The 27,445-nt window shown below is 39.7% G+C and overlaps 1 protein-coding gene and 1 long non-coding RNA gene across 6 annotated transcripts in view; one reads left to right on the top strand and one right to left on the bottom strand.

The window, feature by feature from the left end:
• Positions 1 to 1,736, bottom strand: part of LOC106490707 (CD99 antigen-like) — a 33,266-nt gene extending 31,530 nt beyond the window's left edge. For all 3 annotated transcript variants that reach the window (XR_010884083.1, XM_067296127.1, XM_067296132.1), the window contains exon 1: positions 1,608 to 1,736. Coding sequence is in view for 2 of the 3 variants with exons in the window: in XM_067296127.1 (XP_067152228.1) it covers positions 1,608 to 1,668 (61 nt within the window). In the remaining variant the exon portion in view is untranslated. The remainder of the gene's footprint in view (positions 1 to 1,607) is intronic.
• LOC106491315 (uncharacterized) lies at positions 775 to 19,472 on the top strand. Of its 3 annotated transcripts, XR_001293759.2 has the most exons (6): positions 775 to 1,126; positions 7,074 to 7,120; positions 7,688 to 7,767; positions 8,211 to 8,284; positions 9,373 to 9,524; positions 12,993 to 13,538. It is a non-coding gene; the product is annotated as an uncharacterized lncRNA (long non-coding RNA). The 3 variants fall into 3 exon arrangements; XR_010884086.1 differs by lacking the exons at positions 775 to 1,126; positions 12,993 to 13,538 and adding an exon at positions 19,419 to 19,472 and having other exon boundaries at positions 6,488 to 7,469; XR_001293758.2 differs by lacking the exon at positions 775 to 1,126 and having other exon boundaries at positions 6,488 to 7,469.
• The last annotated feature ends 7,973 nt before the right edge of the window (positions 19,473 to 27,445 follow it).

The following is a 27,445-nucleotide window of genomic DNA, read 5'->3' as shown; positions in this document are numbered from 1 at the left end:
GAAACTGCCTCAGACTGCCCCACCCTCATCAGACTGACATTCTCAGCAGTTCTTGAATTCTTCAAATTGTTTAAAGAGAAGCATTTAACTTAATAACTCATCTACTTAGTTCATATTATGGCCATTAACCACTAGCCCGGTAAGTTAACTAGCTTTTGAAAAGTTATCTTTTAAAAATTTATCATCCTTTTCTTCAGAAGCCCAAGCACAAAGCTTGAAGGAAGACTTTGTACACTTTTCCTCCAGTGAAGCAGAAACTGGACAGATGGTATTCATCTCAAAAATTATAAGTAGTAAGTTTAGAAAGCCTAATTTTGAGTGGTCCCGAATATCTCCGTATCTTAAGATCATTACACCAAAGGTCTTGTTGTCCAAGACTGTGAGGACTGTTTACAGAAATAGAGGAGCAAGTTTTCAAAAACAAGTAGTGAGATGATATCTCAGTTATAGGAGTATGAATCATCTGTCAGTTTTTCAGTCAGTTATTATAAAATTATACTATTTTTCCAAGAATTCAGATTGGCCAACCTAGCAATTAAGACTGCAACAAGGCCACAGCAGGATTACTGAATTCAAGCAGGCTTGAAGCCAAACTGCTTATCCATATGCCACAGTATCTATACCTTCCAGTCAAAGCTAGGAACTGGTAGTTTCTCCTTCTCTCCCACAATGAAGAGATGCACAGTTTTAAAATTTGAAAAGTCACTTTTGCAAAGTACTTGACAAAAAATTGCCTAGGCATAGCGTTAAGCATGCTTACTAACGTAGCAAGAAAAAAAGTGTTTCTTAGAAATAAGAGAAAAGTTACATCCATGAGAAGCAACAGTTTGCATTGCGCAATTGCATATTCCAAATTTAGGAGTCTGGCAATTAGCTTTGTCCTGAAAAAAAAGCAGTAGTGGGAACTACTTTGCCTCCAAACAAGGAATCCCTCCACCCAGTGCATTGCCTTACACCAGATACAAATACAGTACTACCTGCACACTGTTCTGATCAAGGCAGAAGAAAATTGACCCATAAACATACTGAAGCCCTAAGAAGCTCTCAGAAATTACGCCGGAGTGTTTTGCACTGGAGTTTCCCCGCATCAAACGAATAAGGCTGGCACGTGAAGGCGAACCTTCTGGTGAGTAACTGCTGCCCTAAATTTATCATAACACTGTTTTCTTTCCTAAAATGGAAGCTAAACTGAAGTCGCGCTCCCCGGCCGCGCCGAAACGCGCAGCTGTACTTAAGAAAGCCACCCCGAGCCAAAGGGCCCTACGAAAGCACGTATTCGTCAGGTGAGTAACGGCGAATGAACCGGAGAGATTAAAAACGGGACTCCCAGCCCGGGAGGCAGGCAGAGGTGGGGAACACTTTGCCGCTTAGCGAAAATAAAGCGAAGAAGCGGCAGCGCTGCCTCCCCGCCGCGGCTCCGCGCCCGCCGCCGCCGCCCGCGCCCGCCCCGGGCCCGCACCGCGCCGCGCCGCACCGCACCGCGGGGCCAGGCGGGCGGCCGCGGGGCCCGGGGGGAGGGGGGAGCTCGCCGCTGCCCCCTCTCCCCCGGGCACTGGGGACCCCCCAGCCCGGCGCGGCCCAGAAGCCCCGCAGCGAGGCCGCCTCACCTCCGACTCGGGCGAGGAGAGAGAGGAGCGAAAGCAGGAGAAGGAGCCCGCAGCGCAGCATGACTGCCCGGGCCGACGTCCGCCTCGCTGCCCGCCGCAGCCCTGCCGGACGGAGGCGGGAGGCTCCGGGCCCGCCCCGCCGCCGCCTCCGCCGCCTCCACCGCCCCGGGCGGGGCCCGCCCCGCCCCGCCCCGCCCCGCCGCGCCGGGCGCCGCCCCCGGGGCTCCCCCGCCGCCGCCGCCGCCCGCTCCTGCCGCCGCCGCCGCCGGGGCCACCGCGGGCTGCGCGGAGGAGGCTGCGCCGGGGCCTCCCGCCGCCCTCCCCGGGCGAAGCTGGGCTCTCCCTCCTAGGCCCGGCTGTTGCTGCTGCTTCTGGAGATCAAGGTGGAAACCAAGGGATGACGAACACCATCGTGCTAAGCCATGTTCAGGCATGTTTGTAACACAGGCCCCAAACCCCAGTTTCTGCTTTCCATATACAAGTATACACTGATTATTGACCGAGTAATAAGTAGTTCAGTGACACGCGGTGTGTGATTTAGAAACTAACCGAAGATTTGTTGCTTCCTTTTAATCAGAGAGGCCCATACCTCTGCTGTAGCATTTGTAGGACTTTGCCACCTGAAAAGATAGAAAGTTAGCGAGTGAGTCACTGTGAGCAGTTCATAAATTGGTGGTAATATTTCTTCCTCCTTGGCAGTTCAAAGCCAAATAATTATCAGGTCTAACCTTAGACAATAAAGAGTTTTACTGTAGTAGTAAACTTAAAACGTGGCATAGTTTTAAGATTTTAAGTTAAGCATAAACTTTTCCTTTGAAATACCTGAGTTTTGCAGGAGTAGTACTATAGTAGTACTATCCGTTGATGGCTGTAGGTATTTGGGTCTGAACTGCAATAGGTGGCTTTTCCAGTCATTGACGTTTATGGAATCAACCTTATGCTGTTGTTAGAAGCTTCATTTTTTTCTGCACTCCAAGCCCAGAAGGTAAGATTAAATATATGCACATGCATTGTGTAATCCAACAGTATGTATCTATTCACCACTGATACCTGTTCATTCATAGGAAATTATTAATGTCGCTCAAAGGATGTCCTTTAACAGTGTTTATAACAGCTGTTAATCATCATCCAAGAAGTTGCTATGTTGACAAAAAGAAAATAATTTGTACTCCCAAAGTACTATGCACTTCTTTATTTGATCACTTTGTACCAAACCACTCTTTTTTCAAGATTACACAACTACTGAAAAAAAGCCTAGTTATCTCACTGGAATTACCGTGTCAGATCGGGCCTATGTAGTTTCCTGTTTCCAGAGTCAGTCACTGTCAAAGTCACCATCTTCAGAGAAGGTAAAAGCAACTTCCTGTTAAGGCAGGTATGAGATAATTGCACTTTACAGTTCAGCTCTTCCTAATTCCTAGTGGTTTCCAGTTGCTTTGATCCTTGAGGCACCATCATAGTTTGCTAGCACTAGCTGTTATATGGCTAATAAAATGTCCAGATTTATGAATATCAAATCATTTTTTCAATCTTACTAATCTTTTGATCTGAAGATTTCACTGACATCTTGTGAAAATGAGTTTCGTTATTTACAGTTACCAGATCTTCTAGGTCTGGAATCTTGATTAAAAAAAAACCACAGTTTGTCATTTCATACATAAAGCCAGCTTATCTGTAAAAATAAAAATAATTTAGTACTAGAGGTGGTTATCTGATTGTGTGAGTAATATGCACAGTTTGAGATCCTCTTCTTCCAATAGCACCTGTCTTTACCCTGCTTGACCTGCACTGGTTATCCCGGCACTTATTTCTCTCTGTTTATCTCCCATCCTTATTAGCCCTGCAAACAGCTCAGGCATTTGCCTGATCTGAAGATGCCTTGGAAGGAAAGAAGTAGCATGTCATAGGTTACCTTAAGACTTGTTTTTAAAGAACAGCATCTTTAGGAGACATGAAAATTGTGTATGGTTTGGCCCTATGAAAAATACAATTTATACTGCAGTACAATCAAGGTTGGAAGTTGTAAATCCAGAAGAAACTATCCAGACTTCAACAAACTGAAAAGATGCGAGCAGCTTGAGGAAAGGAGCTGCCTTTACAGCTGTGTGCGAGCTATAAAGATAAATGCTCCTTTCTTCTGTTTCCTCCTATTGCTCTTCTGAAGCAAGATCCTTGTAGCTCTTTTCCTGTCTCTGCTTAACATAACTTTTTGCTCCTTTTGCTTACGAGCTCTCAATGTTTCCAGAAACAGCATAATTCATCAGATATTCAAAGAAGCGAAGGGAAGACAAACACTTTTTTTTTTCTCTCTCTTTTGTGGAGCAGTTAAAACCTTACTGCTCTGCTTGTCACCCAAGGACAGCTTTTGGAAAAAGAGTGCCGCAGCCAGTGCCATTAGGCGGAAAAGCAGGCGGGCAAGACAGCATTTAGAAAAAAAGAAGGGTAGTATTGTTCAAGTCAACAGTAAAAAGCTTTGATGCATACATGTATTCAGCTACTATGACAAAATTGGTAGGAGTATGGAAGGGGAAAATAACCCTGGAAGTTACTTTGCCTTTTTGCTTGTGCTGTTCACCAGAATTTGGCAATATGCACCTCTGTTGATTCTTTTTTTATTTGAGGCACAAGGTATTTAAATGCCAAGAACGCTCATATGTAAGGAGTATATCTAAGTGCATTTTGTAGTGGCCTCATTTAACAGCATGTACTTGAAGACTATTTGCTGGAAATATCTCATTTTGTTTTATTCTAATTAAAAGGAAATCAAACTGATGTGCAGGGTTTCAGTGCTGGTTTCAGTAATGATATCTACTGAACACAGGCTCAGATCTTTTTGTTTCTTCTTTCTGCAAGAAAATAAAGGTTCACATTTATCTTTATTAAAAAAAAAAAAGCACATGTGAAACATTATTTTCTCCCAGTGTTTTCACACTTGAATTGTGAGAAGGAGAAAGGGTTGGTTCCACCACCAAAGATTCCTGTAAATAGGTGTAATATCACCTAGGTCAAAGTTTTAGGGTAACCAGCAAGCTGATACAGTGTAGTCAGTCAATACAACCTTGATTTTTTAAAAAAAAGAATGAAATATAAAACTTATTATAAACATAGTTAACCTCAATTTATCTTTGGTTAACAATTATAAAAACTGCATCAAGCATCAGTATTCTTTCCAGTTCTGAGAGTATATTCAGAGTTGTCTAGAGTCCAAACAAACTTTAGCATCTACTATGTTACTTTTGCTGACTCATCTGTCTGTGGTATTTTCTGATGCTCTCTGGTTTACCGAATAGAAGAGATGTTAAAACACTGCAGCTCAAGGGTCTCTTCCTAAGAAAACAAACTAGATTCCTCTACAGCAGCGTAGTTGTGCTCAATAACAAAGATCTTTTAGGGAAAGAGTTTGTGCAGGAAATGTGTAGATACCGAACAACCTCTGCAAAGGCCAATTACCCAGTCTTCGTTACTCTAGACTTTTTGTCTGTAAATGCCCTCTGTTGGTACCACTTGTAGCAGCAATTATTGCAGTACACCTGTGTGAGTTAAGGCACCATCTTGGATAATTAGACATTAAAGTCCATGGCAACAGACATCCCATCTCCTTTAAAGTTCATCCCATTTCTATTACAAAAAAAAAATTCTTCTACTGTAACTATAAGCCAGGTACTATTTCCTTTTCATATTTTCTTCAAATAGTTTTGTACATTGTCTTTTATTTTTTCTCCAGTAACATCTGTACATACTTTGATTACACTTCCTGCTGCTATAAACTATCCAAAAATTTTTCCATGTGCAGAGTTTTGGGTTTTTTTGGAAAAGTTCATATGACTTTATAGCCTGCTCTTTGCATATTAATCTACATTTGAAGAGTTGTTAGGGGAAAAGTTGTTAAAAAACCTGTACGCTATATGATATGAATGCTATTCAAGAGTTTAATTCCATAATGGAACATACAGTTTATTGATTAATGAAATAACTTACTTCTATTACAAAAAACAGTTCTTTAGCATAATACTATTTTAATGGAAGGAATATTTTGTTCCCTAGGTAACTGTTTCAAGCAATATAACCCTCAGCTACAGCCCTTAACATGTTCTTCCTAGGTTATGTGAAAGACAAATATTATGTATACATCAGTAGAATATAGGAAGGGTATCAAACAGATTTGTAGTAGTGATACACAGGCTATTTAAGCTTATTAATCTTAATATCTATAAGTATAGATACTCACTATTAATTCTTTTCTAAGTATCTTTTCTTAAACCTTAGATCTTGAGGAACTAACTTTCCTGCAGTTTTCTGAGCAGCCTGTTCTTTACTGTTTCTCTCCCCTTCTCTTAGGTGCTTTCTTCTTTAATACATGCAATTGCAACCATTTCCACTCTTTTCCTTCTTGAATTACTCACATCAGTATAATTGGAAATAGTAGCCTTTTATTATGACCAGGTGCTAACTACCTACCCATCATCTAGGGTGTTGAATTACTTTTAAGTAAGCAGCGGCTTTCTTAGTATATTTTAATAGTTCCTCTGAAAGATCTAGTGATGTTGGAGTAGACAGGCCTTCTTTGCCAGTATTAATTCCATAGTATTTTTAGGCTACACATATCAAATGTAGGGGTTTTTTATTGTTTTGTATTTTTTTGGCTCCTTTTCTGGTGGAACAAGTGATTTTTTTCATAGTTACTGCAGTATGTTAAAATTTCCATTAGGTATTGTTAATTGTTTATATTCATCTTCTTCAAATAAATGCTTTATTGATTTATTTTCTTTGATTTCTGTTTCAGTAAACTGTGGTTTCTTTACTATATTCTAGTAAATGAGTTTTTTGTTGTGTAGAGAGCTTTTTAAAAAAATTTGTCTTCATGATAGTATGGACTAGAAATAGCTAGTCTAGTATAAAAGCTGAAAGCAGTCTGGTTGTAGCAGTATAGGGCTCTACATAGGCTTATCAATTACAGTGAAGAGCTTTTTGAAGATCCCTGTAAGGTGTGCTCTGCTATTGTGTAGATGTATCCCAAGAAAGTAAAGTAGGTCTTGTGCTGATATGAACTCCTATAGTACTCTTGATTCCTTTATCAGTATGGCAATTTTATACTAGCTGGTAAATTTGTATTTGTAATTTTTTGAACTGCTGAGATGTAAATTCCATGGTTAACTACATGAAACCTCTGTCTCTTCCTATATCTGTTTCACCATTAAACTTTATTTTGAATATTTTAAATCTCTTCTATTTTAATGTCCGTATTTATTTGACTTACTGGAAAGAGAACTTATAATACCTTTTCTCTGTTTCTGGCAAAGTGACCTTTGCAGTAATGAAGTGCTTGGTCCTCTTGAAAAACTTGTGATGTTCAATAATTTCTTTACGTTTGAGAACAAAATAATTCAATTTTAAGGTGATAACTTAATGATGGTTTTGTATGTTCTTTTTCCGAGTTTTAAATTCTGTTCATTTCTGCTCTTTAAGTAGAGAAGAAGGAAGGAGAAAAACTGACTAAACAAAGCCTTAAAAAGGTAAATGCTACGCTGAGTTTCTACTATTTGTTCAAGAAGCTGCATCCTTCTGAAACTAAGTGAATATGATTAAGGCACTATTGGCATACATTAGAGGCGTTTTATTGCATAAAGCAGGAATATGTGAGTATATATTTTAGTCATTTAGGTACTGTTTTCCTTTCCTGTATTATCTGAACATATCCTACTTAATATTTTTGTTGTTTTTTTATATTTTTGCCTCTAAGGAAAAATAACTCATTTCTGTAACCTGTTATGTTCACATGAAGCAAAAGCAAGTTAGAGCGTCTTTGTTTTTTAGCCACGGTGCGATGATTGTGATAGTCCCAATATGGATGTTGCCTAAGCGGTAAAAAATGTAAAAGTTTTCTCTTTTCTTTCACACAAGCTTGAGTGTGCATGTCTCATTGTTCTGGAATCAAGCTTCCCAGAACTTTCTTTCCTGTAAAAATTGAGTGAAGTGGTCATACATCCCATTCCATGGCTACCCCTTCCCTTCCTTGCCATGGGAATCCAGCTCTGCATAATCACTGCTTCTAATGCTCGCTTTCCTTCATGCCTTCCCAGCCACACTGCAGAAGCCTGCTGCAGCGTGTGCCACAAAGTGACCTGTATCAGAGACATGAATCAGACCAGTTGCCTTGAAGGTGAGTTAGTTCAACACAGAATTGCATAAACTATAAGACCAACATTCAGGATTCAGGAATTTCTGTGGCTGATCCAATTAGATAATCTTGGGTTATGTGCTATGCTGAAGGCTTAGGTTAAAAATACTTGCTTTAGAACAGACGAAAAAAGCTAAGGTTTGATGAAAACTAATTTTTCTTCCATGGATTGTTGTCTTCTACATCTCCACCTCTGTTACATAGCACAGATTATATAACTGTCACATTTTATAAAGACAATAAGGGTGTAGCTTAATTTTTGAAAGAGATTAGCAGATCTCACAAACAGGGCATAAATTTAGCAGCCATTTGTGAAGGCATTTTGTTCTTAATGATTTTTGTGTATGCATGCTAGATGCATCACATTAGGGCAAAATCTTTTGAGCTACACTGATATAACAGAAACATCTCTATTTCTCTCTTAGATCTCCATATAGGAATCCTCCATTAAGATGCTATGGCAAATGCTGCTGGTAACTTCATTGGTCTACAGTCTAAGGCAAGCATAAGTTATTGGAGTTGTGTGTAGCAGAATAAAAGCAGTAGATGCTCCAGGATGCATCCTATAATGTGTACTGTTTGTTGTTGCACTTAGCTTTAAAGCTTTTGAAGTTTTAGACCTACTGCATCAGGCCCAGCAGTAGTTTGAAGGACAGCAGTCTCAGTCTTTGCATCGTCTGACTATGGGCTCAATGACCCAAAGAAGCTCAAGGCACTAAGTCGTGTGTTTATGGAAAGAAACTCTGGTGCCTATGATATGAGGTAGAGACTCTGTTCTTGAAAAGACAGAGCTATAAAAATAAATGAAAAATCATGGCATCAGAAACCTTACAATGTTTTCAATATGGGAATACACAAAATTAATTATATCACCATAAAGTAATAATAGTACTACTCAACCTAAGAATATTTTAACAGTGAATGTTAACTGTAGCCTAAGAAGAATTCGGGCCTCCAGTCCCTCATTAACATTTGAGATCTCTTCTACTCTGAACAAAATGGTGGTTATACTTTCAACTCACTTGAATGCACTGCAGGCCTCTTAACTCCCTCCTTTCCCCAGATTCATAGCCTGATCCATAAGACAATCCTCTGTCTGACACGGACACAATTTTCAATGTCCATCTTTCAAGGATAATGTTTGGATCTGATCTTCAGAGGTACATAAAGGATCTCCTTTCACACGTAGGAGAACTAAAATTATTACTACTCATTCATGGTCTCAGGAACAAATGAATGCAAATGGGCAAGTGTCCTCACAATTGGGCAGTTAGGAAGGTGGATAGGAAACTTGCATTCTTATTTCCCTTTTAAAAGCCTTGCTCAGTTCCAGCAGTAGAATGGGTTTCCTAGTTTAGGATCTTTCCTGTAGTTTATCTCCTCGTGTGTAGGAGCAGATGACATTCTCTGTCACTGTGCTTAGCAGTGCCTTTGGCTAGCTCACAAGGCTCCCTGCTCAGCCTATGCAGCTTTTTTTGAATCATGACCCTGAAATGTTTGACTGTACTCATGTGCTTTGTTGATGAACAAAGTTGATTTCCTGAGTTTGGTTCCTGAAAGATGAATGTTACAGTCCTTCTCTTGCAGCTATCTATACAGCACTGGTGGAGTATGACAGTGGAGAAGCTGAGATAATTGTCAGAGTGGAGAAAAGCAGAAAGCTGAGGAGATGCTGATACTGATGACATAGTCCAGCTGAGAAGAAATCAAAAGTTTAAATTATTCCCTATCAATTTACAGTGAGTGATAACATATTTCACAAGTTAATTAGCTGACTCATTCTTGGATTTGTTTTTTTAAGCTGATAATGTAAAGCCGGTTGAAGGAAGGGTGTCACATTCTTGTTTGTTTGTTTGTTTTCCCCACACACACACTAAGAGGGAAATAGTTTTTCCTCCAGTTCTGTTCTTTCCAGTTCTCTGGTCTGTTCTTTCCAATTCTTTCTGCTTTTGCCTTTCTACTTTCTCAGAAAAAAGCACATGTAACAAATGCACTTAATAACCCCAAATAATTCAAGTCCTGTTATATTATTTCCTTGAAGGGCATGTTATGAATAAGCGTTTACTTATTTTATATGTGATTTTTGTTGCTAATGCTGGAATCTCTAGGGGCAGGTCTGCACTATAATTCTGAGCAAGTGAATTCACAATGTTGCAGTCTTTTCTTCTAATATTTTTCTCTTATTATTTAGAGGAAAAAATAGAGAATTTAACCACAGCTTACTAAAATAAACTTGTAATGTTCCTGATTGATTAATATTTTTGCTGCCTTGCAAAATTAAGCATCAGTTTAAAAAAAGAAGTATGAAGAGGAAAAGTATGCATGTGAAATACAAATCAGAGTTGAACACCCACTTTTCCTGTCTGTGTAGCATAGGAAATGTCATTCAGTCGAACAGTACAACATTTTCCATTTGAGCACATAAAATCTGAGTTCATAATACAGACTAGCATAACTGTACCTGCCTTGGGAACACTCCCTGTCAATAACCTCCATGGAATTTAAAAAATGTGGAAAGCAAGTGTCACTTGAGGAAAATAGCTTGTGCATTTATCATTCCCACATTCATTCTTCTGTGTCATTGATTTTTACACTTTTTTTTTCCCCCTAAATACCCAGAGTGCTATCAGAAACATTAAACAAATGAGAGAAAATCCTCCTCCCTTCTTTTTTTTTTCTTGGGGGGGGGGGGAGAGGGGGGAGGGAACTGGAGTCAGGCCTCAGTTGTCCTGATGGGGCCAGATTTTCACATCTGGGTCTTGTGATTACCAGGGTCTATATCTCAAAGCTATTACTGCTTGCCTTTCATATCATTCCTTCACCTTCTTTTCCCCATATACTGTCCTGTTTTGTTGCCTTATCTCCTTCTTCTGTATCTGGGTAGTTGGAAAGGTCATAAAAGCTTGCTCTTGCTGTTTGCTGAGAGCTCTAGACAGGAACCAGCAAAGGGATTCACCGTGTCCTTAATTTCAAGCACCCCTAGCTATATCTAATACCATGGAGCCGGGGAGGAGACCCCATTGAGATAAGGCTCGCATGGAGACCACTCTCCCACTCTCCTGTAAAGTGATTTTTGTGATTAGAAATCATAGGCCCTGGAGCTGAGAGGGCACTGCATTGCACTGCAATGGGCTCTCCTATCTGGGCAGCTGGGAGACTGGAACGGTGGCATGTGCTGCAGGGTGAACCAGTCTTGCGGAACAGATGCAGCCTCTGTAGTCTGGCTGAAGTCAGGAGGGATCATTTATCTCCTTCAGCTGAATGTTTAAGGCACCATATACTCAAGTAAAACTTGGCTTGTACTGATATATCCTTTTGTGAAGTTATTTCAGAGAGTAGGGAAGAGTCAATAAATTGTTGAGAATATTAAGAATAAAAAAAAACTTTTCAATAAACCATCATGATTTCTGAAAATATCATCTATTTTGGAAGAGCAGTGAGAACTTGTAAGGTGGGTAAAGGCCCAGATACTACTGGAATTTATGTTTGGACATACAAATAGTCTGTAAAAATCTGTGTGTGTTTAAGCTTCTGTAGGAAGCCAAGGCCAAGACTTGGAAGAAGGTAAAACTATGTAGTGGTATCTGATGTGGAAGAGGGATCAAAGAAATATATATATTGATCAGGTCTTCTCATCGCTACTGTCTATGCTGTACCTCATCTCTTGTGCAAAAGCAGGTTAAACCCTAAAGATTAATATGGTTTGTGGTGCTTCAGTTCTGGTTTTGTTGTGTGCAGTGGCAGCCTTCAGCATTTTAAAACCAGTTAAGAAAGTGGAACTCATCATGTTGAAATACTTTGATCAAATCTCAGAGGAGAGATAAAGCCTATGGAATTGTCTAGGACATTTTTATTATATATTTTATTATACACTGTCCCCAGTTCTAGTTGACTTCTATTTATGGATATGCCGGAGAGAATCTTTTTAGAGGTACAAAATGCTAAAAAAAATTTAACTTTTTTCTCTCTGCTTATTACTAAGAACTAACTGCCTGCAGACTTCTGTCTTTTGAGTCACAAATACATATTTGCCACCTCATTCCCCTCCTTCCAGATGCATCTTGCTAGCATGGGTTCCTATAGAAGACTGCTATGTAGTCGTGCAGTAGGAGCAACTGTAGCCTATAGGTCTGATGAACATTAGCAGAAAAGCAAAGAAAGCTGCACTTAGCCTGTGTGAATATTCTGTGAGTGAGTAGGACGATGTGGAATTAGCTGTCCTTTTATAATTAGACTAGCTAAGTCCTACGAAGTGTTACAGCCTTTATGTTAAAGGACAGTACATGCAAAATGAGTTTTGTGTAAATATTCAAAGAGGATTTTTCACATTTTGAGAAAAAGCAGTGATTGTTTAGTGATGCCAACAGAGAGCTTAAGAGCTGACATTCTTGTTTCTTTTCCTGATTTGTGATCTTGCAAATATAAGACTCTCTTCTGTCTCTTTCCATAGCCCTATAGGTGGAATGACACCCTTGACACTATCAAAATTTGGTTTTCCTGCTACAAAGCTCCAATTTTTTTTAACAAACTAAAATGTTCAGGGTGAGACCCTTGGATACAACCATTCTCAATGCAGTGGATGACCTGAGCAGACCACAGGTGCCATAAAAGGGAACCATTTCTGTCTCCCTGGTTACAGAACCCAGAACACTCTGTTTCAGCCTTTTCAGGTTAAGTTAGCACAGCTGTAAAACTGACCAAAGCTTTATTGCATCATCCTCCCAGAGGCTGTGCAGTTAGCAGAGCGTGCAGCACACTGAGCCTCAGCTGTGTGTGGTTGCATTCCAGTGCTAGGGGGACTGAGCAGCACAAAACTGACAACACCAGAAAAATCAGATGTTCAGAACGTGTTATTTCTTTGACATAACAAAAAAACAGAACTAAAAACATTGATTTCTAGAGATTTCACTTCACACAAAAGAGTCATCAAGTATCATCTTAAATCAGCTACTCTCCAAGATAGCTGCCTGGCCCACTTTTACTTCCTCTTTTGTGTTGCAGGAGACAGCACTGAGATGAAGCAGGTAGAAGCTCTTCCTTACTGTCTTAAGCTGTGCTTAAGCACAGCTGAAAGTTTTCTGAAACACCTTCAAATCCACAGTATTCTTCTCTGCTGCATTAGCTCTACTTACCAGCCTTACAGTTCACTTTCTAAATCTGACTAATGAGAAGGAAAATAGAGCCTTGCTTATCTATTTGTCTTACAGGAATGAATTTTAAGCCTCAGAAATAAGGCTGGGCAGGAAAGAAGGCGACAGCAGTGTGAAGCAGCAGAAAAACATGCATCAGAGCTGACAAGTTCTGTTCTGGCCCAATGCTTTTGCAGTGAACTTTTTAACTCTACGCAATAGGATTTAAAGAAAACATCAGCTCAGCGCACCAATTCTACTGTTTTATTGTCAGACTCTAATGACTAACTTGGCAAAAGCTGAATGTCTTGTTTGTGCTGTTCTTGCACAGGCCTCTACATTGCTATTTACAAATAATACTTTATATAACTTTAAATCAGACTCTTGAGGATACTCACATGTCTGGCAGAATTTATTTGTTTAGAAAATTAATGGTATTGTAGCCTACTGTCTGCTCGCTTAGCATATTCCCAGTTCCTGTAAGATTCCAGGTATGTTTAATTACCATAGTAATTCACAGTATAACATAAACTGCCTTTTCCCTGGTTAGCAGCATTTCTTCAGTGAGTCCTTTTAATAATGATATCGAAGCATTTTACAGGTATAAAAAGTATAACTTGTACATACAGGTATAAAAAGTATAACTTAAACACAAAACTGATCTGATACATGAAATCTGTTATGCAGCTAATACCACTTAAGATCAGAAAACCAGAAGTTTAAGTTTACATCCTTGTTCAAATGTTCTAGCTTACCATATGGGAAGGTAAAAATCAGCGCTTGTTCGTGGCTGGGCAAATTCTCAGGCATCTGGCTTGTTTTACTCAGCAGCTTTAGTTTTGGGTGGAGCTATTTAAGAGCTAAAAAACACTGCCTCAACAGAGAATGGAAGTGAAGAAGAAAATCATTAACTACACATCCTCAGAGTATATTCTTTCAGAAGCTGAGGTAGGACTTTTTTTCAAGGAGAAGCTGATGTGTTTGTGTATGAATATGTATGCACAGCTTTGAGCTGTGAAACACTGCTGGTCATGTCTCCATGACTGTTTTCAAGAAAAAAAAATACATTCATTTGTGTTGCTGTCCTCATACACTATTTGGGAAAGGTCTCAGAAATGCCTGCTCTTGCTGAAGAAGTCAAGAGGAATAGCAGTGGACTGAAATCTGATCTCCGGACTGAGAAGAGGCTGCAGTTGCTTTTCCATAGAAAGGTGCTCTCTGCTAACAAAGACCCAGCACAACTTATTTCCCCACTGTAATCACTGTACTGGTGATCCAGCAAGTGAACATTAGATGCTATATTTAGTTACTTTTTTTGCCAAAATGCAACTACAACTGTCTAGCCTGTATGTTAAAAAGGATGCAACCAATGGCCTGCTCAGTTACTTCCACTTCTTAGAAGACACTGAGAAAAGAGGAACAGGTCCTGCATCAGACCCAGTATCTGAGCAACAGGATCTCTGGGAAGCTATAACATAGACCCCTCTATAGGGCCTGCCTCAGCACAGCTCTGTGGTTCATTTTAAGTGATTTCCTGTTTGAAATCTTCAGCTGATTTCGGCAGTAGCGACCTATTTTAAAGGAAAACAGTCACTTGGGTAAGGCACATGCACTGTGCCAGAAAGATCTTGTACAAATTACATTCTCCACCCTCAGATAAAGGAAACCGTCAGCAACGGTTTCAGCAACAGAACAAAGATGCCTGTGACTCATGAAACAGTTTAATGGGATTTTACTAGCATGGCTAGTTTGAGTTGACTATAAAGGATAAAAGATGCCTCAGACCATACCTGGTGAATTAAGCAAATGCTGGGTTCAGCTGTGGTTATGCTTGCCATTCATATTTGGAAGCTGTTTTCTGTTGGAATATATCATGTCTGTGTTTTTCTTCATAAAATCTTTTTCAGCTTAGCCAATAGCTGAGGGCCAAAAAGAAAGCATGCACACACACACAAGCCGTGGGTTATATTTTAATAGGGATCCCTACTGCTTATCGTTGCTGCTTTATGTAATTGTCTGGAAAAGGTCAGCACAGTTTATGCTGTGTTTCCCATTGAAGCTGAAAACCTTTTTTTTTTTCCACTGGACTTGTAATCCTTTGGCTAAATACAATATGAAAAGGGAATTGTAGAACAAAATGAGGGTATTCCAGCCTCAAGCGATTGCACCTTTATTCTTAAATTGTTGTGAATCTAACAAAGCTAGTCCCAAATAACTGTTGGCTTTAAAATGTATAGTGTAGAGATAAAATATGATCAGATCTTTAGCTCTAAGGTCAGTCCAGTGGTGGCTGGTTGATTCGTTTCTGTATCTCTATAATAAATTCAGTGCTATAATATCTATAATTTTGATTTTGCTTTCTATAGCACTTACGCAAATAGTCATCTTCAGCATGACTTTTTATCTTGATTATACTTCCCTAATTACTTTTATAGGCTTAACATAGAATTTAAAGTATTTGTTTTGCTTTTAACTTTGCACAGTTGTTCAAAGCAGCTGGCTGGTTGCTTAAATACATCTCAGAAGAGGATAGGACTGAGGGAGGAAGTTAATTCCTGCTGTTGGCTGAATGTGGTTGGCCTCTGCTGTCGTGAGGAAGATCAGGAAGGGAAAGGGCATTGGATACTGTGGTACCAGAGAGTGGTTCACAGAGAGTGAAGAAGGGGAGAGCTGTGTAGCTACTTGAACAGTGTGACACCTGGGTACCTTAAATTTTGTCTTGTCCAGCGTAAAGCATGCAGAGAAAGATTATCTCAAAAAATCAACACATCAGTGGAAAAGTTTAGGCAGCAACTCTTATAACTATTCTGAAGTCCGCTGTGTGACATGAAATGGGATTTCTGTCCCTCATAAAGGGGTCTTAGTCCAGAATGACAGATACCCAAATGCATAAGGAAATGCGTAGTAGAGCACTTAGAGTAAGGGGAAGGAATCCTTGAGGAGCAGTCTGTTAGCACAAGCCCTGTCAGAGGAACAGGACCGCCCTATACCAAAATGAAGAACCACTAGCGAGCAGAACCACCTCAGTGAACAGCTGAAAGAGGTCTGATAGTTCAGTCCCCAGAATCTGGTGATGTTTCTCCATAGAAAGCCAGCAAGACCATCAGAACTGTGCGGCTATGAATAATGTTATATAAACAGTGTTCCTGGGAAAAATAGCTGATTTCTGTGTTTCAAATTATGATAATGGCACTGAAAAGTTCTTGCTAGGCTTGCTGTCTGTTTGGAAAAGCAGATATGCACAACAGAAACATAGCTGAACTGACATGAAAACATGCACTTGATAAGCAAAGGAATCAGCTTCTCAGACCCACTTTACTTGCAGATGTTTCTTCTCAAACAGATGAAAAAGTTTCCATCAGCAGTCTGCCAGGCTGTGTTTCTATCATGGGAGCCTGAGAGCAATTCTTGCCTCTCGACTTCGGATATAGTGCTTAGCAGCATCCCAGCATTGAGTCAGGTGAAGACCCAAGTGCACAACATATGTACTGGAAACTTAGGCATATGAGAGAGTCACAGCATTTTCCAGGAGGTCCCATGATCAGGATGACTGGGAACCAAGACATGCTATGGTTCTGCTTTGGAGCATGTGAAACACTGTGTATAAACATAGTCATGGATTCCCAACAACTACAGGCATGGTTATTATGCAAGGAATCCATCCACACAAGTAAGGAGAAAATAATATCCAGGAGACATGATTTTTAATTGCAGAGGCAGCCATAAGGAGTGCCTTTTGACACACCTTTTGTTGATCTCATAAAATATTCATAAAAGCATATAAATAGTAGGCTGTAACCAAAGCAAGAGGTTTCATTTCTAAAAGCAGCATTTTCTCAATCAAGGGAGATGCATGCTAGATTTACTCATAGCTGGAGAAACTGTAAGAGAGCTGTCCCATGAGGATTAATCTAGGAGTAAGGTCTTTATATCAATGGGAACTATGTATTTGTTTTGTTTTGGTTTTTTTTTCCTATTTGCAGCTGTGTTTTGCCACAAAATGAGTACAATAAAATAGGTTAATTATCCATATTGCAACTGTGTTTTGCAATGAGTAAGGTTTACTGGGAACAGGATACCTGTGTGTACATTAGTTTAATTTAGAGAATAACGAGCCTATAAATAGGGCAGGCGATTATACTCTCCCTTTGCCTTCTTTGAGGTTTGTCTTACAATAATCAAGCATTTGCATGTATGCTGTCTACAGAGGTGCAAAGGGCAGGTTAAAGTCCATAACGCCAGCTGCTGCAGTTGTGAAGAAAAATACCTTTCAGCACGTGTTAGATAGGACCGTTGTAGATAGCACAGGATTATAGAGATACTCACATGCCCCATGCTGGAGGGGCTGGTTGTCGTACCAACGCCAGAACATGCAGAAAAACATAGGAAGCTAAAGTTTCGGTGTTGGCAGGAGAGTGCAGACTAGAGTTTGACCTGCAGAGTTTTCTTGGGAAAACAGGAGACAAAAAGAGAGGTCTTCATTGAGGGTGCAACTACAGAAGAAGGTTGGCTCCTCTGGTCTTTCTGTGCTAGGGGCAGTCACATAATGAAATGCAGAGGGCTCTTGGAGGTCAGGTAACACGTGCTGTGGTGATACCTTTGTGTGCCTCCTAGGTTTGTCCTCTGGTTTGGATAAGCTTGTGTCTCAGCAGAAGTGCTGGAAGGAAATATGGGCATAGAATGCAATTGTCTGTGTATAAGACAACAAGGCTGGACCCCGCATAAGCAATATTTGGTAGGGAGGATCTGAAATTAGTCATGACTCAAAAGTGTTTTTTTGTGTGGTATAAGCAGTTCATCTGTGATTACTAAGACAGCACCTACTAAGACAGTACTTCAACTGTCCTAAAACTGCCTGCTGGAGACCGAATGCTGCCTTTTGTCAAAAGATCAAATGCTAAATAAGAAAAAACAGCATGTCAAAAATTTCCCTCTGGAACTCGGTGAGGCAAGATAAAAATCAGGAAAAGGCAGTCCTGCCTAAAACGCTAGGGTGTGAGCGGCAAGTGTTAGTCATCAGTATTTTTTGTGTTCCTACTGTACGTTACAGCAGAAGCTGATTGTGTAAGGAGGCCAGATGCAGCTTTGGGGGAAGGGCATGGTGCTGTGCACAGCCACCCAGCTAGGCGTGGGACTTGAATTTTCTGACTGAGCACAGATTGAACTTGCTTCTCCCCCTTCTCATCCCCTCCTCCAGAGAGCCTTGCTCGGCAGTCAAGCAGCCTCAAAGCACGTGCTCTCCCAAAGGCAGGGAGGACCTAACTACTCACGTTTTTTCTGCATGCTCTGGATTTGGTAGAAGACTTCTGTCAAAAGTGACTATTCCCAGAATCCTAAGTGGTACTGACTAACATCTGCTGAACAGCACAATGCCAAATACTGTAGTTTATATTATTATTTTCTTGGATGGAGATTTGCTCCTTATACAACTGTATGACTTTAATTTTGTTTCAATGTGAATCTTCTAGAGGCTTTTAACTAGTAGAAAACTGGAGTACTACATCACTTGACTTGATTCTGACTTACCAGCGGTGAGAATGGCTGCTAAGCTTTTGCTGGGTTTTGATTTATTTATGCTTAGAGGCTAGAACCGCAGCTAACTGGAATTCATGGATGGTCTGTTTAAGATGGGATACTCAGTGAAGCCCAGATAAATGAGGCTGGCTCAGAGAGTCTCACCAGGGTGAAGGTGCTCTTTCGTTCCCTACTGCAGAATTTATGAGTGACAAAGCCCTAGCTCCTATGACACCCTTGGTTTGCAAAACATTTTGACTATCAAAGTCCCTAGTCATGCTGCAAGTAGCCACTCTATGAGGAGTGCTCAATACCCTTCAAAGACCAACATGGCTGCACTGCAGAAACTTCTATTTCCTTCCTTCCCAGACATTACCCAGATGACAAAATCAATTGATCACCACCTAATGGCATGGAGAAAGCACTTTTTTGGGGGGGGAGGGGGAAGGACGGGGGAGCAGGGAGGGTTAGAAAATTGTAATGGGTTTACAAAAACATCATAAACATCTGCATTCAGATATGGAGTTGGCTGTGTGCAAAAGGGATCTCTTGTCCAAAGGAGCCTTGGTTGTGTGATACAACCCTTCCTCTCTCAAACTAAGGCTGAGCTAGTTTTGTGTTTTTGTGAGGAACGTGCAGCACAGTATACAGAACACAGAACTGCAGCTTTTATATAAAACAATATTAAGTAACAACCTAGTTTTTTAGTGGCATTAACAATGGAAAAACATGGTGCTTGAGGCAAGACCAGACAATGGCAGCCTGTCTCTGCTAAGGTGGAATTGGACAGACCCTCTTTTAATTCATTGAAAATATAATATTATTATTGCCGGGCCTCCAGCTCTTTTATGCATGCATAGTTTTCTGTTGTGTAGATATTGCTGAGGCTACTGAAATACTGGGCTAAAAATTCATTTTGAAGCTACAAGCCTTCCGCAGATTTTCTGTACTAGCAGTACTGACTCCAAGCTTTTCTTGTCCCCTCCTCAGGACGATGTTTTTATAAAGTGATTCAAGGAGATGGGGTCCTAGGCATGGATTTATGTAAGTTTCTGTCTTTATCTGGCCCTAACCTATGAAATCCTGAAATATTTCTCTGTTTGGTTGTACAAATCAGGGGAAATCTAAGTCAAACATCCTGGGACCTGTTCCTTCTTCACCTCTTGCCAGTGTAATTAAGGAGAAAGCTAAGACAATAGTTACCAAATGAGAAGTGGAAAAAGTCTTGCCAAACAAGCATGTCTGTCTGTCTTTTGTTAGTGTGATCCAACTCACACAGATGTCTGGAGATCATTTCATTTCCTTCCTGCACTGAGAAAAAGGTTTTTGCAGTTAGAATATAGCTACGTTGTTTTAGACTTATGTTTAATTTCTGTGCAGGAAATTCATTCTAGAGAAAATAACATGGATGACATTTGCTAACTACTTAAGGAAAAAAGCAGAATAATAAAGTATAGTTAATCTCTTACTTTTTATGTCTTTTTTTGCATGTTACTTCAGTGCTGCTTCCAAAATCCTTCAAGAATGCGAAGCAAATATGATATGTTTGCTGTTTCTCATAGTCTCAGTGTCTTCCCCACCAGGCTGTAGAATGCCTGGCTGTAGATGGATGAGAAGCACATTTCAAGCCCTTGCAATGAAGCTGGCCACAAAACAGCCACGAATGCAAGCTGGAGAAGGGATATGGAGGTAAGTTCTGAGCTTTTAGCCTGGAGCACCAAGGGAGGGCTTCTGGCGCTCTGGCCTGTTTCTGTATTTCACATGAAGCAGTCGCTGGGTAAAGTGCATAATGACTCTTGGGAATAGTTCTTATGCCTCTTCATGAAGCTGGCTATTAAAATACAATAGAAGTCTGTGTATTCAGATAGTAAATAGACCAGAACTATAAACAAACCTGTTGTAAAACTGGAGGAAACAACTAGCTTACAGTGATCCTACAGCTTTATTTGCATGCAAAAAGAAATATTTTTAAAAGAACCGATAGTGAGTTAATTTTTCTTGGTTACAGAATTCAAATTTCATTTCATTATATAGATATAAACACTGAAGAACTATTTAATAGTATGGTAGTGTATCTTAGAGAAACAGTTGGCTTTTAGCTATGAGGTAAAAAATTACAGCATGTTCTCAGGATGCAATAGTAAGCATTCCATAAATATTTACTACAAATGCATTGTTAACATTTGATTAATGTGAATGAACAAGAGACAAATGTTGGTTTGTTCTGTTTAATGTTGTTGTCTTTGTTCATTTATGTTACTTGGTTTTCTTAAGGGAAAAGGACACAAAGTGAGTTTAAGCAGTTTAGAGCAATGAAGTTATCCTTGCAGCTAGAACTGTTCTTTTTTTTTTTTTTTTTTTCAGTAAAATATTAACGTGAATACTTTCACTAGATGAGTGGCAAATTAGATAGATGTCATTGTGGAAGAATTTCCATATGAATGTAATAAATGTGTTAAGTAAAGCAACCTGCAGTTTAACAGATGATGGTTTTCAAAAAGATTACTGTATTCCACTGCTAGATTGCTATGTATGACTGAAAGAACAAGATGAAGTTGGGGCAATACCAGATGCTAAATATGAAAAGTTTATTGGAAGGCTCAACAAATGTATCATTTACAATCACAGGCTTGCTGCTGAGGGACCAGCTACGTGGGTTTTGTATACATTCAGTGTTGAAGCACTGCAATACACAGAGTAGTACATTAGGGCAATATTAATCTAAGATATCAAGCATATATTCATTTGCAAATACCGAGTCCATAAACTCAGTCATTTCCTTTAGCCATAGCTAACCTCAATGAGCAATTAAGTTTACATAGCACAGAAATAAGTAATATTCATGAAAGTGGCTGTGTTAACCTGTTTGAGTAACTTTTCAAATTAGGAGAACTACTAGTGAAAATGCTGAAAGACACCGATGTGTGGTCTCAGGTTGTGACCTTTCATTCTGTGTGTTTTTTAGGGGGACTTGAGAATTTGAAATAGTTTCCTTGATTTTGAACAGGAGAAGAGGTAAAATATATTCATTAAAGATGATTAGCAAGCACAAAATCTTACTCATAGCTTCTTGACAACTGGTCACCGCTCCCTGCAAGCAGTTCATTCCTGAGGCTTGTGGTTCTGGCAGAGGGATTCTTCATTAATGTATCCTTGACATTCAGCCATTTTAGGAATTGAAAGCCCCTATCTAGAAAAATTTTGTGATAGGCTACGATTTCTATAAAAAGAAGGCAGAAAGACCTTCAGTTCATTATGTTTTCTCAGATACTGTTTTGGCACCTTCCATTTAATATGATCCCCAGAGATTCTGAATTCCAGTTTGTTGTAACTGGACTTACCTTTCTCTCTACTGCACGGTTTCTTTACTGAGCAGTATATTGAGCATGTTGCAACATTTTTTCATGAAAGGAAACATTGTTTTTTATTGTATATGAAAAAGATTTCCTTTCTATCGTCCTCCCCAAGTAGATTGCAATCTCAAGTGTGCTTCATAGAGGCATTTGAGTTGAAAACAATTCTCCATGGTAAGTATCATCTTAAAAAATAAAATTTGAGGCAATGCTGGTAAAGTACATAAAGTCATCTGATCAATAAAAGAGGCTATTCTTCTTAGTTCTACAATGCTCAGAGCAAAAAGAAAATGATCAAAAGAGTTGCCCTAAAACCAGAGGTGCATGGTGGGCCACTGTTTCCATTTTGAGCAGACCTCTGAAGCCAGTGGCTTCAGGAACGTAATAGCCATTATGAAGGTATTTTAAAAAAGGCAAGGTATACTTACTTTAGCTTGCAGTATATGATTTCTCTTTTCTGTGCAACACGTAGTAAAATTGATCAACTGATGGCCTTACTGTATTTCTGCTCCACAATGCACAAGCTCTATAGGCAATCTACTCAGGACTTGTCAGTACATGGCTGCTTGGGAAGATGGTGGGTGAAAGTGTATGGCAATGTCTTAAGAGTTTTTTGAAATTCTCTGCCTCTCAAGTTCACAGAGAGGCAGAATCACCATGGAAGTGGGAGATGGTGGGCTTGCATGGTTTTAGGCATTCTTCACAGATCTCACTACCTCTTTAGAGGAAATATATGACCGTTCATAGATGCATAAGAAACTTAGTTTTGGGAGAGTTCTGAGAATGACGCATTCATATTGTTCGCATTTGTCGATGACTTAACAAGATTAATAAAATGTCACCTTCCTATTGGCTCACATTATCTTTCTGAAGCGGGTATTTAAAGCAAATTCTAGTTGTTCTTTGTAATGCACCCAAGTCATTATTCGTGTAGACTAAATAAGAGCAAAGATCATGTGTGTGTGTGTGCACGCATGCGTGTGCACACATGCGCACATGTGCAGTCAGAGGGGGAAATGTGGGAGAATGATCGGCACATAGCAACAGAGTGCAATAGCTTTCCTTATGGTTTATGAGATGAAGTTCTTTAAAATTATAATGACATGTCTTATATTGAAAACATCTCTCATTCTGATCGTCAAACAAACATTGGATTGTAAAAAAGAAACTATAGTAGTGGCTTAGAATCATAAGGTTTTTTTTTTTTTTTTTTTTTTTATTGTATTCTGGACTTAGCTTTCATGGTTCATGTTTTCAATTGTTTTTCTGAAACCATGCCAATAAAGAATTACAATCACAAAAGAAACAAAAGATTCTCCCTTAATCACATGATTCTAGGAGCTGAAGCTTAGGGCAAAAAAAATATATAGGGATTTTTGAATTATTACAAATTATGTGTCCTATTGAAATGCCACTCTAGATGCCATAAAAAATTATGAGGAGTAGAATCAACAACCAACCACTGAGTTTCTCAGCTCAGACTTGAAATCTAGCAGCTGTTTTAGGGAGAGGTCACAGCTGATCTCAGCTACCGCCGTGACATTTTAAGGAGAGGATCACTTTGCTTCTTCCCGATATAGTTTAACCACTTCTAAAAAGGTATAGAAGAGAGAAAGGTTGATGAATTACTTTGAAATCTTAAAATGCTGATAATTATTCTTTGCTTTTCCCTTCCGGAAGCTTCAAATTTTTGCTTCTGTCATCTGCATTTCCAGCGCATAACTTTCAGTGATTCATGCCTACCTCCTGTTTGTCATGATTGTCAATTTTTCCCCCTTGTTTACATGCACCACACTCTGAAGTCTCTTGCTTGCTTGTAAAATAACAGCTGTTCTTATCCATTTAAATTCTCCATTAAGATCCTTCATACAGGAGACATTTGCTCCTCGTGCAAGTAAGGTGGCAGACATGATACATCTAGGTTTTCAAAGGGAACAGTCCTGGGTTTGATTTCTTAGAACCAAATGAACAGTAAAACCCAGAGGTTGTTGGGTTAACTGTTTTTTGTTTCGGGTTGTTCTTTTTTCCAAAGAGCCCATGAAAGATTTGTTTTTGGTCTGCAGGAGTCAGTGCGGATAATTAATTTAGATGATTGTTATCCTCTGAGTTTTCTACAAGCATACCTTGTCATTTCTGAGGAGGTTGAAGGTTTTAGAAGTTCCCATGGTTGCTATGAATTACTTCATCTCACTTTTAGCATATTTCTTCTACACTATTGCCGGCTGCCAGTAGGCTTTGATGAAGGCTTCTGTTAGGTCCTAATCAACCAGATGCCATTGACATTGAAAATGTTTTTTTATGCCTTGCTAAAGTAAAACTTATGTGACTTGACCAGGTTTCCTTGTGGAGGATTTTCACTAAGAACCAGTTTACTTATGGTAGATTATTTCCTACTCCTATTTATTTACAGACCTAGGGCATCTTGTCTTGTGCTCTCTCTAAAGGACTGTCTCTTCTTCCAGCTGTTTCCTCTTTTAAGATCTGAATGCCTACGTGGCCTTTTCTGACTTCAATTAAGGTTTTGGTTTTTTTTCAAATAGAACCCCTCTAGATTCATAGTACTTCAATTCATAGCTCCACAATACTGAGAAGAGAGATGGATCTACAAATATTCCTGCTTTCTCTGTAGCTCTGTTACAGGACCAATGTGTCACTTAGTGTTCTGTTGGCATTGTACTTGCAACTGCTCCCATCCATGATTACATTGTAGAGCTAAGTAACCTCTCAAGGCCTTTCAGTCTGAGTAGAGCACCAGGGCACATCGGGCAAAGGTGCATATTCCAGGTGAAAACAGTATTAATGGTCACTGGGTAATTACTTCTTAATGGTGTTTAGGATGGCTGAGGTGAATTTGGATTTGATCTGGGAGTGTTTGGTTTGAGGGTAAAAGTATTTTGAGAAATGTTTATGTTCTTTTTGTTCTGAAAATAACCACCTTAAAACTAGCCTTGATAAAATCTGAATTTAAGAAGTAAAAGTTTATTAACTACTTGGATTAAATTGGATACTGACCAAAAGACACAGCTGTGCTGGAGTTGGAGGAAGAGAGGAAGATCAGAAGTTATAATCAATAAACAACAGCCAACAAAAATAAACTTCCATTTTTAAGTCAACTTTTACAATAAAAATTATAATCTGCCAAGTGGAATTAAAAGATAACCTCACAGTATTTCGGAAGTTGCTAAAATACTGAAAATCACAAGAGTAGGGTAGTAGAAGAAAACATTCAAGCTATTCAGACTTCCTGGCTCTAAGGAAGAAAACACAACTATGTGTTGACCAGTACCTTCACTCAGATATATTTCCATATTTCCGTTATTTATTGCCAGGAAGCTGGAATGTGTGACCAAGTTTCTGAAGTGGGTCCTTCACTTTTCCTGTTAAGGATAACTACTCCAGTAAAGGTAAATCTGTGAGGAAGGTTGCCCAAGCCTCACAAGAAGGAGAAAGGAAGCTGAGAAAAGCTACTTCTCTTCATGCCTCATTCTTCATTCTCCCATCATGCTCCTGCCTTGCTTCTCTGCCTTCTTCAAAACCGTTTGAGTCTTTCAAAGTTTCACCTTGTTCCCATCTGACAGGAAGAAATGTTCAAGCTGAGACTGAGAGAAAGACTAGTGAGTTGCTTGTGTCTCTGTCTCTTACTAGAGATCTTGCAAAAATACATTGATTGCTGATGAGAACACAGTCAAATGTAAAATGAACTATTTTTAGTTTAAGGATACTAGTTACTGGTAAAAGTCTCTGCCTCCCAAACTGCCTTGTTTCATGGCCTTTACAGGAATACTACTGCAGAATGGAGAGCTGGAAAAGTGCCCACCTCTTTAAGTCTTTCCTAGTCCTTTGCTATAGCAGATTTCTGCAGGAAAAGCAGTAATTTGGCATTGGGATCTGTCCTGCCCTTTACATCCCTAATAACTGTAACAGATTTTGGTTATAAAACATAAAAAGCTGGGCTGCAAACTGCAGCAGCTCAGGAGCTAATCCAGGAGCAGCTCACATCTCCGCTATAGCAGGGAGAAGACAGTCGACCATGGCACAGCACCCTGCCCCAAGCCAAGCCACGAGAGAACCAGAGCCCTGTGTGTACAAGCCTATCACTGGTCTCTTTTTAGGTGACTGCCAGAACGCGAGACTTGGCTGCATCCCAAGTGGAGAAGGTACGGGCCTCAGCTCACATGATGGAGACTGATATTAGTACAGCCACATGATGTGGATGAACTTGATGTGGAGCTGTTGTACTGTGACTTGGGATGTAGTGTTGGGACATGGTAAATGTATGAGATATGGGGTGGCAGAAAATCAGCCCTTCAGTGTCCTCTCCAGTGTGCTTCTCTTCAGAGATTAGGAAGTGAAGAAGCAGACCTAGGGGGCTAACTCTCCCCCTTTCTTTTCTGCACCTCTTCAAGGGAGATCCTGAAGGACCACCTATATTTGTGGTCGTACTGTGTACTCATATGTTCTCCTGTCTGCCTCTGGACCTTATAACCTGAAGAGATCACCATTAGCAACACCATAATTAAATAGATATTAATAAAAGGAGCTGCAAAAGCATTATACACATACTTTTTTTAGTGAGCGTTTGCTATGTAAAATATATACGTGACCCATTCAATGAACCTAGAAGAAGAATGCATTAGAGTGTGCTGAGATTATCAGGAAGCTACAGCTGGCAATGTTAGATTCATTATAGGAAACAACCTAAAGAATGGTGAAGATAACAGGAACATTCTGCCAGGGGAAAAAAGAAAAAAAACAACCAGCCATTGTATAGAGGTCACATAACTTGACAATGTATAGAACAGTTTGTAACAACCTGAATAGGCACAGCCTGAGTACGTAAGACTGCAAAGAAAAACACTAATTGTGCAGGCGCTCTTGCTTCAGCACTGGGTATGCAGAACTGATTGCTTGGTATCCTGTATTGCTACATGGATAAATGTTATTATATTATCATTAAGAGGAACAAACCACCCATACTTGTGTCTCGTATAGTATCTTACCCCAAGGCTTTGTTGTAATTTGGATGCAACTGCCCATTCTGTGAAGAAACAGAAAAAATCTCTATTTAAAGCCAGATAAATTTTCCTTGAACTGGAGAGGAAAACAGGCTTCACAATTAGGCGATGACTTCATTGTCTTTTCATTTATTATCAGTGATGATTATAGAGCCTACATGATAAACAGTTAATGATGGCTTGTATGAGGATTGAAGATACTTTGAAAAATAATCAGGATTAATTTCTTTTACAGAAAGTTATACTCCACAGCCTTGGAGGGAGAATCATAGCAAGGGAACAGCTGTAAACAGGTCCTTGTACAAATCATTTTAGTGGCTTGTTTAGGTAAGTCTCTGGAAGAGTGACGGAGGGAGGAAATAACTCTTGCAATTTTGTACAGCAAAATCTTGTTAGGAGAGAGCTCTAAGACAAGATAATGATATTGTTCCTTGTCTCACAAATACAAAAATTATGACTTTCCGAGCATGCATCACAAAGGTAGCCCTTAATAAATAATCCAGTCTAATGTCAGCTGCAGAGCAGAACCTATAAGGGTCTACAGAGTTAGCAGCCAAGCTGGCTGACATGGCATGTTAATACTAGTCCTAACTCCTTGGAGGGCAAGTAAAGAGCGAAAGGACACATGGTCACAGTTCTGTACAAGCAC

This window comes from Apteryx mantelli, chromosome 1 (assembly GCF_036417845.1).
Source record: "Apteryx mantelli isolate bAptMan1 chromosome 1, bAptMan1.hap1, whole genome shotgun sequence".
In the NCBI taxonomy this organism is placed as follows: domain Eukaryota; kingdom Metazoa; phylum Chordata; class Aves; order Apterygiformes; family Apterygidae; genus Apteryx; species Apteryx mantelli.
This window is presented reverse-complemented; position numbering and strand designations above follow the sequence as displayed.